This window comes from Calidris pugnax, unplaced genomic scaffold (genome assembly GCF_001431845.1).
Source record: "Calidris pugnax isolate Ruff unplaced genomic scaffold, ASM143184v1 scaffold44, whole genome shotgun sequence".
In the NCBI taxonomy this organism is placed as follows: domain Eukaryota; kingdom Metazoa; phylum Chordata; class Aves; order Charadriiformes; family Scolopacidae; genus Calidris; species Calidris pugnax.
The window spans coordinates 7,062,017-7,073,489 of NW_015094506.1; the positions used below are offsets into that span (position 1 = coordinate 7,062,017).

Below are 11,473 nucleotides of genomic sequence, written 5' to 3' on the forward strand. Positions count from 1 at the left end.
CTCGCTGTTCTCTTTCTCTCCCCTGCCCCCAAAGCACAGCGGAACTATGTAGTTAAACACGGCCTCTGCACTCACGGCCTGATTCCGTCTTAAAACTTCAGTTACAGCCTTTGATTTCTACACTTATCCCCTGGTCATTATATCCTACCTGCACTCAGCGTATTCATGTAGCATTAATAGGGACTAGAAACCTGGGATCCTTTTCTTTCTTTGGTTAAACTTATGTTTTGCAATATCCCGGTTTTCATTTTTTTTTCTAATTCGTTTATCCTTTTTAAGTACAAGGAATTACCCATACAAAAAAAAAAAAAAACCAAACACGAAAATTTCACAGCGAAAAACAAACCTTTTAAAAAATGAAGTTGTAACTATTAAATAAATGTTAAAAAAACATTTTAAATCAATAATATCTGTGGGGTTTACGCAAATAGAAAAAGTATAGTTATAAACAGAACTGCTTCTTTAGGCCTTACAGAGTAGAAAGGAACAAAGACGAAAAAGGGTAGGCGGTACCTGCCAGTGGCGGGATCTTTCGAATTTGAATCCACCAATGGGACTCAGCCTATGGCCCTCCGCCTATCAGAGCAAGGGCTGCTGCTATAAATACCCCTCGACTAGGGCGGCAGTATCAGTGCCTTTGGTTCTCGCAACCTTTGTTGTTTGCTGGAGAGCGATGGCGCGCACGAAGCAGACGGCGCGTAAGTCGACGGGCGGGAAGGCGCCCCGCAAGCAGCTGGCCACCAAGGCGGCCCGCAAGAGCGCGCCGGCCACGGGCGGCGTGAAGAAGCCGCACCGCTACCGGCCCGGCACGGTGGCGCTGCGCGAGATCCGGCGCTACCAGAAGTCGACGGAGCTGCTGATCCGCAAACTGCCCTTCCAGCGCCTGGTGCGCGAGATCGCGCAGGACTTCAAGACCGACCTGCGCTTCCAGAGCTCGGCCGTCATGGCGCTGCAGGAGGCCAGCGAGGCCTACCTGGTGGGGCTCTTCGAGGACACCAACCTCTGCGCCATCCACGCCAAGCGCGTCACCATCATGCCCAAGGACATCCAGCTGGCCCGACGCATCCGCGGCGAGCGCGCCTAAACCCGGTTAGAACGTTACCGTGTAGTTTCAGAACATTTTAGCCAACACAAAGGCTCTTTTAAGAGCCACTACATACACCCTAAAAAGAGCTGCAATGCTAATGCTATTTTTTAAATGGATGTCACTTTAGAAGATATTTCTAAAGTGTATTTAAGTTTTTAGGTTTGTAGATAATGCAATAGCTATTAATGAGGTGTTATGTATAATCGGGGTAATCAGCAATGCAGACCCTAATGAGCTGTGTGAATATACTCGAACTCTTTCAGTTTCCCTCTGAATTACATCAGAATCTGAGCTGGCCTCACCCTGAGTGCCAAGCGGACCCCTAATTTTGGCACGTAAGTCAAAGTCTCTGAAAAATTTCCTGAAATATGTATCAGTTTCTCGATACAAGTATACTCTATTGTATTAATCTAAAAAATACTACATGAGTAAAAGTGAGATAGTCGCCACTATTGCTGGGAATCCGCTTTTTCTCTGTGCTCTGTGCCGGCCCGTTGCCCTTACTGAGTCCGAGAGCAGGGTTTAACTCGTATCCCCCTCTGTGCGTCTCGTGTCGGGGACGGACACGGAAGGGAGCCAGCGGTGGGGGTTTGCGGATGTAGGGAAACGTAGTTTTGGAAGGTCGGAAAGGTTAGGGTAGTCCGGTGCTGGCAAGGAACGAAATCTTCCCGCAAGTGAAAGCCCCCGCTTGAAACAGCGCGGGGAGCTGTACCGCATTTCCCGTCTCCCGGTATCCCACCCCCGCTTTGCTCCCGCTCGCTGACACAGCCACGCTGTCTCTTTTCCTCTCGACCCCCTCAGCTCTTCCCTTCCCCCCCGTCTGCTTCCAAGCGATTTAAAAACGAAAAGGGACGATAGAAGGGAAGGGGCGGCCCCGCGGGTCGGGGCGGCGGCGGCGGCGGCGGCGGCGGAGCCGGGCTGGGAGGTTCCCGCGCGGGCGGAGGCGCCTGAGAAATCCCGCCCCCGCGGCCTCGCCATTGGCCGCCTGGAGAGCGCGAGCGGAGGCCGCTCAGCGCTGAGCCCCTCGCCATTGGTCGGGACGAGATTCGCCGCGCCATTGGGTGCGCGTTCAGCGATAGGCGGCTCGGCCTATCAGGAGCCGGGGCCGGGCGGGGGCAGGGGTATAAGGGCGGTCCCGGGGCGGTGGGGGACAGCGAGGTGCTGCCCGGTGTGTGTGCGGGAGCTGCGGAGCGTTTGATCGGTCGCTTGATTCAGAGATGTCCGGCCGCGGGAAGCAGGGCGGGAAGGCGCGGGCCAAGGCCAAGTCGCGCTCGTCGCGGGCCGGGCTGCAGTTCCCCGTGGGCCGCGTGCACCGGCTGCTGCGCAAGGGCAACTACGCGGAGCGGGTGGGCGCCGGCGCCCCGGTGTACCTGGCGGCCGTGCTGGAGTACCTGACGGCCGAGATCCTGGAGCTGGCGGGCAACGCGGCCCGCGACAACAAGAAGACGCGCATCATCCCCCGCCACCTGCAGCTGGCCATCCGCAACGACGAGGAGCTCAACAAGCTGCTGGGCAAGGTGACGATCGCGCAGGGCGGGGTGCTGCCCAACATCCAGGCCGTGCTGCTGCCCAAGAAGACCGAGAGTCACAAGGCCAAGAGCAAGTAAAGCGTGCCTGGAGGAGCGTCCCGAGCGCGGAAACGAAACCCAAAGGCTCTTTTCAGAGCCACCCACAACCTCGAGAAAAAGAGCTGGAGTTGTTTCTTCTGCTGCTGCTGCGGGGTGTATTCGGCAGGGGAGGAGGGAGTGTGTGTGCGTTTGTCACGGGAGGTCGGGGAGGGTTGTAAGGTTAGCGGAGAGGCGCCTGGTCGCTCTGCTGCAGCTGGGCAAGGTGCGGGTTTCTTCGTGGGCACCGCCTGCCCCGGCCTTTGGGCGGGAGGAGCTCGGTTCTAACTCCCGGTCGGGCAGCGCCCGGGACGGAGGCTGCGCTGGGGGAGCGCCCCGGGAGCGGAGCGCGGGCTTTGCCGAGCGCGGAATCGCCCGGCGCCAATCGCCGTCCGCGCGGGCTTTTCGAAAGAGCGAGGGCGCTTAACCCTCCCGGGGGTGGGGAGGGAACCCGGGGACAAAGGCTGCCAGCGCCCCCCCGCGCCCGAGCCCAGTCCTGTCACAGCATTTTCTGCCTACGGGCGTGGGGAGACAAATGATCCGCCGCTCCGTAACAGAGAACTCTCTGAGACAGATGTAGGTTTTTGCCTTTTTTATTGTTGTTTTTATTTTGTTGTTGCAGGGGATCTGTTCCCCGGCCCGCGGGTCCCTAAATGGGGACACGGGACTGGCACCTGCTGCCCCAGCACTTTCCAGGACTTTGTGGCATCAGTAAAACTCCCCGGGGAAAGTCGAGAAATAGCTCGTGTCTCAGAAAGCTTTTCTCAAAGCGGCTGCCGGGGAGAAAAGAGACAGCACTGGGAGGGGTAATGATGCAGCAACAGGGCGCTAGAGAGGAGCCCAGAGCCTAAACGGCTCATCAGTCCGGCTGTAGCTCCGTAACAGGGGCTGGGGTTGGTGATAGGGAGACCGAGACCATACAGAAGAGAAGCCGCTTACGGTAATAACAACATAGAATCACACAAAGCGACACAGCTCCTTACAAAGAAAAAGTGGGTGGCTCTTAAAAGAGCCTTTGGGTTCTCGAGATGGATAGTCCGGGGGTGGCAGGCGATCAAGGCTTTAGCCGCCGAAGCCGTAGAGGGTGCGTCCCTGTCGCTTGAGGGCGTAGACCACGTCCATGGCCGTCACCGTCTTCCTCTTGGCGTGCTCGGTGTAGGTGACGGCGTCGCGGATCACGTTCTCCAGGAAGACCTTGAGGACGCCGCGCGTCTCCTCGTAGATCAGCCCCGAGATGCGCTTGACGCCGCCGCGCCGAGCCAGGCGGCGGATGGCCGGCTTGGTGATGCCCTGGATGTTGTCGCGCAGCACCTTGCGGTGGCGCTTGGCGCCCCCCTTGCCCAGCCCCTTCCCGCCCTTGCCTCTGCCAGACATGGCTGCTCTCTGCCGCTGCTGTGCCGAGATCTGTGCTAGAAACCCCCGGGTCTGGGTTTTTATGTCTATGGAGCCGACCTGATTGGGAGCAGGGGCGGGCACGGCCGGAGGGGGCGGGGCTTGCGCTCCTCCTCCTGGGCGGGCGGGCGCCGCGGCGCCTTCAGGCCCTTCGCCTCTTTCGGGCTCCTCCCCGGGGCCGCCCGCCTTCGCCGCCCCATTCCCCGCCTCCGCCTCGCTCTTCTCTCCCCAGTCCAAGTGCCCCGGACTTGGGGACATTTGGAAGCGCCATTTCCCGGCTTCTTCCCTTCCCGGCGTAACGGCTGCGCTCGGACCCTCCTTTTGCGATGGGCTGAGCGCGCTCCTGGGGGCGCTGGACCCCGTCTTAAAATCTCGGTGGGTCCAGCGTGGGCCTAGTGCGCCCGTGGTCTGGGTGTCGGTGGTCGTGTGGCCCCTGCGGACCTTTCGAGCCGTTTGTCACAAGTGGGGACAGCTGTGCCGAAAAGGGCTTGGAACTACTTTTCTTGACTTCACCGGTCTTTTTCTCTCCTACCACTTGCTGGACATAAATCCATTTTCTTTAAATATTTTACTTCTTCGAGCAGGTGGCAGATGTGTTACGTGCATCTATTGGACTTTCAACTGGTGTTGATCTTTTTCTCAGTGTTAACATTAATATTTTTAATATTATTGTATTTCTATACGCTCAGGGCAACCTGCTTATCTGTCTCATATCAACATGTGTGTATAAATTACTATATTGCTTGCAAGTATTAATTATTTTCAAAAACGAGCATAGATCATATGGTTCAGGTTTGCTTTGTTTACCTTTTTGCATACCAGTAAGTCCTTGAACTCTTAATCCCTAGTTCAATTCTAGATACTGTATGCAAGGCATGAACACGACAGGACATTATAAACTACTTGAAACAGGTAAAGTTTACAGTGAATGTGATCATCAGAAAGAGTATGTAGAGTTTAGTTTCCTTTCTCCTGTTTGGGTTTTTTGTTTTTTTTTTAGATATAGGTTTGGGGCCTATACATATGCTCCTGATTTCTTTTCAGTAGCATTATATGTAAAATAAGTATATATTGACTAGAAGATAATGAACAATTGCTAATAATTTCTAAAGCAATAGGCAAACTATAGCAAATATGATACCAAGTACATATGAAAATTCTGAAAGCACCTCTTACAGTTTTTCTTAATTCTGTTCCCTGTCCTTTTGGTTATCTCTATTTAAATTGTTCTTACAATTTTCTTTGCTTTTTACCTTAATAAATCATCAGCCTAGAGACCACAGTTTGTGGGTTTTGGTGGTTTGGGGTGGGTTTTTTTTGGGGGGTGTAGGGTTTGTTGTTATTGTTGGGACTTCTTTTAGAAAATCAACTCAAAAGTATTTTTATATGTGGGTGAAATTCTGGATTGTTACAAATACAAAGGTGATCTATTTATATTTCATCAGTGAGAACCAGCGTTAAAGATGTGGAATGTTGAGTGTGTCTGCTGTAAACTGAATTCAAAATGACTCCTAACTGCAGCAAACAGTAGAAATCACTTTGGAAGGGCTGTTCTGGCCTTTGTTGCTGTGTATGTTCCTAAATCTTTCAAATATGTGGAGCCTAAGAAAGCCATATTTCATCCATTTTGTATTTTACACTTTTCTGAATTACATTTCCACTCAGTTACAACTTGTCTGATTTTCTCACTCTCTTTACTTCAGTATATGCTGAAGAATTCACCTGATAAGCTCTTTATAATCTTTCACGTGCAAGGGTTAAAATCTTCACAAAATAAACTCTGCTTTATTTATTATTTATTTAATCCTTTTCGCTGCTGGGACACACGATCTTGGGGCTTTACTCAAAATACAAAGTGCCCAAAACTGGGCTGAAGCTCTCTCACCAGCTTTGCCTTGTTCCGCTCTCATTATTGCACCATTAGGTTGTAGGTAAATTCTTCTCTTCTGTTTTGTAAACGTTCAGTTAAAAGATTCATCACTGTGGCAGTAAAGGACAAAAGACTCTTCAAGAATTAAAGGAGGAATATAAGCCTCTCTTTTCTTAGAAGAAGCAAGCTATATTTTATGTTAGCATAATATAAAACAAAAGGAAAAAACCTCCTGTTATGTTCTTACGCTACAATTTCTTTTTTAAATTTATTTTATTTTCTATGTTAAAACTACAGCATTGATGTAACAGGCTTTGAAACAGGCAGACACGTTCCTTTCAGTGTAAAAATACCTGGAGATTGATCTAAAGCAGTGCTCAGAGCTTGGGCTGTTACTCAGCAATAGGAGTTAGGCTAACTGGTGTCAATGGAGTTGGGGAACCCCAAGTACTGCTTTTGCCACATGAAGGAGAAGAAAAAAATTTTCCAAGTGCATTAGGGGTTTCACAAACATCCTGAACTTCCCTCACTACTGTACCAAAACTTTATCTGCCGTATGTACCATATGTGGAGTTTCCAAAGGGCAATAACTGCCAAGAAGACCCCGTTTACGTTCTCACCCCACAAATCCGAAAGGAGCTCTAATATGACTTTTAGAAAAGCGCTGTGGGTCACCTCATTCTTCAATCAGCTTTGGGAATCTGTGACCTGGAAAATTATTCTTTCTAGCCTATACTTATTATTAGATCTGTACTGTTGACTAAGTGTAAATTGTTCCTTCTTATCATCCTCATCCTTGTGCCACTGAGCCGGCTCCAGCAGCAGCCGTTGGGTGTAACACCATGTCAGAATCCGCTCTTCCTCGACATGAGAAAAAAAGAAAAATGGAAAGTTCCAGTCCATTGGATCTTCTGTGGGCTGAGCAGCAGGATTTCCATCCTGTCAAGAGTGCTAGTGGAGAAAGTGAAGAAAGAGTAGTTTTCATCTGTATTTGAATGCTGTTTCTGTGATTTAAAAAATGGTTCCATTTACTGACAATGAGGCCTGTTCTGTTTTACGAAAAAACATATGATTTTGAGATGTCTTTCCAATGTGGAATACTTCTGAATATTTTGTAGTGCATAGCTTACTATGAACTACAGCCTATGTCCAGAAATTTAGAGAATAATAAAATAAGATTGTTCCACAACAAAGCCAAGAGCTTTGCCATTGCAGAAGCCTTGTTTCATGGTGAAGGAATTGGCTGATGTTGATTTGTGCATTCTGATCATGAAAATACTGCATCAACATTTATTATAGGACATATTGAATTTCCAAATAATTCAGGAAAATAAATGCAAGTAGGTACAGAGGAAAACAATGGGAACCTATGACTCTTTTAGCAGAAGGAAGTAGGGATTCATGATTTACTGAACATTATGACACCTGTGCTTGATGTCAGCTTTGAAAGAGGAAATTAAAACATGAGGCAATAATCATTTGGTACTATCTAACCCACTCTTCCTTGAAATAGGAGCAAGGGTAGGCATCCAGTTTCAGTAAGCATTCTGTATAAAGTTAAATTGATCCATAAAGCAAGCGTGGGGTATTGATTCAGGACAGAACTCAACACATTCTCCTTTTGATGGTTCTTTTTTTTTTTTCCAAGTAACCTCTTAAAGAAATACAGCGTAGGATCTCTCCATAGGCCTGAGCTAATTCATAAAACTGTTTATTTCCTAGAAGGAAAATAGCAACACTTTAGTAAGATATTTCAGTATTTTTATTGACACTTGTTGATTCTTAAAATGAAGGAAAGCTGGATGGAGTGGTGATAACCACGTACAACTTCTGATTGAAGAGATAATGGTATATCAAAACCTGCATAAGCCTTTCTGCTGTACCTCTGTAACTGCACCAAGTTCCTATGTTGAGCACACAGTCTCTGTTTTGGGTTATATTCTACAGCAGCTCTATATTCTACAGCTAAAAAAAAATAATAATTTTAGTCTACAGTGGCTGAGAAATTAAAATCCACTGGATTACTACCCAAATACTTTGACATTTCTAGGATATTATGCTTAACCATCGAAAAGCAAAAGATAACTGAATAAAAGAGCCAGATGGAGGCAAATGATCTCCCAGTTGCTTTGACGCTCAGGCCTGCCCCTCCTGTCTTCTAGTTTATGCCCATCTTTGCATTGACCTACATTGTAGGGAAGATTTTTTTTTTTTTTTTTTTCCCCGGTGAGAACCCACAGCTTGATACCACCAATCTGTCTTTTCTTGGTCACAAATCCATAGTGGATTGGAATAATCTCTGATGTAGACAAATGTATCTTCCATGAAGCAATGATGGGTTTGAGAGATCAGAATCAAATCTCCGAACATTTTCTCGTTTCCAAATAAGTCAAGAAGCAATGAAAGCATAAATAAGTCAATGAAAGCAAAAAATGAATGCTCTTTTTCTATTTCCAGGAATCTCAGAGTCTGTTTCTGCCTTAAAGAATTTGGGAGGATGAGTCTTTCAAAGACTGATAAGGGTGCCAATATTCCTTGTTGTACGAGTCCAGAGAATTGACAGCAAGCTGACATTAAATGTGAATATATTGAAACAAAAAAAGTCACTTATATTCAGAAATCAATGGACTACAGAGCTAAAAAATGTTATCTCCACTGCCTAGGGAAGGACTTGAAATCTCCATTCCCCATTACAGGAAATAACCATCAGATAAAATGGTCATTAAATTTAGTTTCCACTCTCTGTGTTTAATCAATACACGATGCACACTTCTGCAGTCTTATGCTGCAGTTCTGTCATGCTCGTTACCGCAGCCAGATAATCCAAACCACCCATTTACCTTCATTTTACAGGCTGCAATGAGTTCACTAGGAGACCTCACAAAGCTTTATTTCTTCCCACATTTCTCTTCCAAGCAGAGAAAAAAAATCCCTAATTTAACCTATATTAAATTATAGAATAACTCTAGTCCTTGCATTAATTGTCGCCCTTTAGCATTTACAGTTAAACACGCATAATCAGAAAAGAATATGACATTTCTCAGATGTCACATGGAGATTAAAGTCAGTGTATTTGCATATTTCCACAGTCCCAGGCCGAGGGAACTCTACATTGTTCCATCGTTCCATTCACCCTGTTATACTTTCTTTTAGCCCTGAAAAGATGTGCTCACCCGTTTTTAGGAGCTGCTGAAAGCCTGGTATCTAGTGTATGAAAATCAATATTATTGCAGGCAGGCTGTTAATTGATTCATATTTAAAAAAAAACAACGCACCTTTAAAGATGAAGGAAGAAAATGAGAATTAATCTATTATGTGGAATATGAAGCTGTCACTGACCCGGAGAAGGAACCCTCTTGAAAAGATTCTGACAGGAGAAAAATGGTGAATCATCAGGTGGTTTTACTAAAGCAAATCACTTTCAGCATCAACATACATTCATTGGAACAGTAAATAGGTTTTGCATAGTAAAGTGTCCCGAATATACCGAATATACCCTCAAAGGCCCGAATTTTCAGCTTTAACGCCTTGTCCAGTTCAAATTCCATTGCACCCCAGACTGTTTCCCAATCAATTTTAACAAATCGCGATGCAAAGACAAGTACTTCTATACATTTTAAGACTAAAAACCGATATATTGCAATATATATGTATGTATATATCTGAATTCGATATATCTGAATACATATCAGAATATATGTTGGAATTTAGCAGGCGAAAGCGAGTTCGTTGAGTTTAGGTGGAAAGTGCCATGCCAGGACCATCAGCCTTCAGAGCGGCACGTCGGTGCTCTGTCCCACCGAAACACCCGAGCAGATGTAAAGTCGCATCGGCTGTTACAGGCGCTGCTAAAGCCCAAATGTCTCCCCAAAAAGGCCGTAGCTAAAGCACGGTGGTCGCTGAGGGGAGGGCGAGGGGGATGATGTGAATTCGGAGGGAAGCGGCTCGGCCGCCGGAGCCAGTTCTGCATCCGCGCCCGGGACCGCGGGGCGAGCTGTGTTACTTCCTCGCCTTTAATATCAATTTACCCTGAGACCAACAGGTCAAAACACCCTGGGTTTTGCCCTAATCTGGAGAGGACCTTCTAAAGCACAAGATTTCACGCCGGCTGCGGCCACTCGGTCGATGGTAGAATTTTAATTTAAAGGAAAAAAGGAAAGTTTCTCTCTCCCGAGGTCTCTGCAGCTCCGTGCCACGTAGTTTCGGGGGCCGCTTCACCCTCGTTTCTGCTCCTTCCGACGGGAAACTCGGTCAGCCGGTCGGGCAGGCGTCCCCCTCCCGGCTCGGGAAGAAAAGGGGTGCGCCGGCAGGAAATTTCGGGAGCAAAAAGCCCTTTTTGGACCGGGAAGAAACACAACCGGCGCGGCGGCGGGGCGGGCCGGGCCGCACCAATCAGCGCTCGCGGCGCCGCTATAAAAGGGGGCGGCGGCGGCGGCCTCGCTATTGTTCGCGCTGACTCGGCAGGAGGCGCCATGTCCGAGACCGCTCCCGTCCCCGCGCCCGACGTCGCCGCCGCTGCTCCGGCTGCGGCCCCGGCCAAGGCTACGGCCGCCAAGAAGCCGAAGAAGGCGGCGGGCGCCGCCAAAGCCCGCAAACCCGCCGGCCCCAGCGTCACCGAGCTGATCACCAAGGCCGTCTCCGCCTCCAAGGAGCGCAAGGGGCTTTCTCTTGCCGCTCTCAAGAAGGCGCTGGCTGCTGGTGGTTATGATGTGGAGAAGAGTAATAGCCGTATCAAGCTGGGGCTCAAGAGCCTGGTCAGCAAGGGCACCCTGGTGCAGACCAAGGGCACCGGCGCCTCCGGCTCTTTCCGCCTCAGCAAGAAGCCCGGAGAAGTGAAGGAGAAGGCACCTAAGAAGCGGGCGACCGCGGCCAAGCCCAAGAAGCCGGCGGCCAAGAAGCCCGCCAGCGCCGCCAAGAAGCCCAAGAAGGCGGTGACAGCGAAGAAGAGCCCCAAGAAAGCCAAGAAGCCGGCGGCCGCCGCGGCCAAGAAAGCGGCCAAGAGCCCCAAGAAGGCGACCAAGGCTGCCAAGCCCAAGAAGGCGGCAGCGGCCAAGAGCCCGGCGAAAGCGAAGGCGGTGAAGCCCAAAGCAGCCAAGCCCAAGGCGGCCAAGCCCAAAGCGGCCAAGGCGAAGAAGGCGGCGCCCAAGAAGAAATAAATGAGTTTGCCCGTCTGTCCTGTCTGCCTTGCAGATAAACCCAACGGCTCTTTTAAGAGCCACCCAAGTTTTCCTGAAAAGTGCTGAAACACTTTGTTTTACGTTTTCGTTATGTGCGTGAGTGCGCAGCTTAAAGGAGGGGTCTGTTCCAGCGCTGCTTTTGCTGACGGCCGGTCTGGTGACAGTGCCCCAGAGGTGCCGCGCAGCACCGCGGCGGTGATAACCGCGGGTACGGCTCATTTCGGCGCAGGACCCGCGGCAGTGGGTGCCCGTGATCCGCGAGAGACCGGTGCGAGCCCGATGTCGCCGTGGAAATGGGGCAGAGCTCACGGCGGCGCGGCGGGGGGAACGGGGGATTGGGGTG

At 49.5% G+C, this 11,473-nt stretch overlaps 5 protein-coding genes across 6 annotated transcripts in view; 3 read left to right on the plus strand and 2 right to left on the minus strand.

Moving 5' to 3' along the window:
* Positions 1 to 11,473, minus strand: part of LOC106901049 (histone H1.10-like) — a 135,129-nt gene that overhangs the window by 46,806 nt on the left and 76,850 nt on the right. The gene's annotated exons all lie outside the window — the stretch shown is intronic.
* Positions 642 to 1,118, plus strand: LOC106901057 (histone H3). The gene has a single exon (XM_014963392.1). It carries the CDS (start codon positions 674 to 676, stop codon positions 1,082 to 1,084), a length of 411 nt encoding a protein of 136 aa, XP_014818878.1. The 5' UTR covers positions 642 to 673; the 3' UTR covers positions 1,085 to 1,118.
* On the plus strand, positions 2,273 to 2,715 carry LOC106901064 (histone H2A type 2-C). Its single transcript, XM_014963400.1, has one exon. The coding sequence runs from the start codon at positions 2,305 to 2,307 to the stop codon at positions 2,692 to 2,694; it is 390 nt and encodes a 129-aa protein (XP_014818886.1). The 5' UTR covers positions 2,273 to 2,304; the 3' UTR covers positions 2,695 to 2,715.
* Positions 3,269 to 11,473, minus strand: part of LOC106901079 — a 22,569-nt gene continuing 14,364 nt past the window's right edge. The window contains 1 exon segment of the mRNA XM_014963414.1: positions 3,269 to 4,072. Coding sequence (XP_014818900.1) covers positions 3,754 to 4,072 — 319 coding nt within the window. The 3' untranslated portion in view covers positions 3,269 to 3,753.
* Positions 10,426 to 11,473, plus strand: part of LOC106901051 (histone H1.10-like) — a 29,793-nt gene continuing 28,745 nt past the window's right edge. The window contains exon 1 of one of the 2 annotated variants that reach the window (XM_014963384.1): positions 10,426 to 11,088. In XM_014963384.1, coding sequence (XP_014818870.1) covers positions 10,426 to 11,088 — 663 coding nt within the window. Of the gene's footprint in view, positions 11,110 to 11,473 lie in introns of those variants that run through there. The other variant, XM_014963383.1, reaches the window with a different exon arrangement.

Coding starts and splice junctions, on each gene's coding strand:
- LOC106901057 (XM_014963392.1), top strand. CDS start 674: ATGGCGCGCACGAAGCAGACGGCGCGTAAGTCGACGGGCGGGAAGGCG.
- LOC106901064 (XM_014963400.1), top strand. CDS start 2,305: ATGTCCGGCCGCGGGAAGCAGGGCGGGAAGGCGCGGGCCAAGGCCAAG.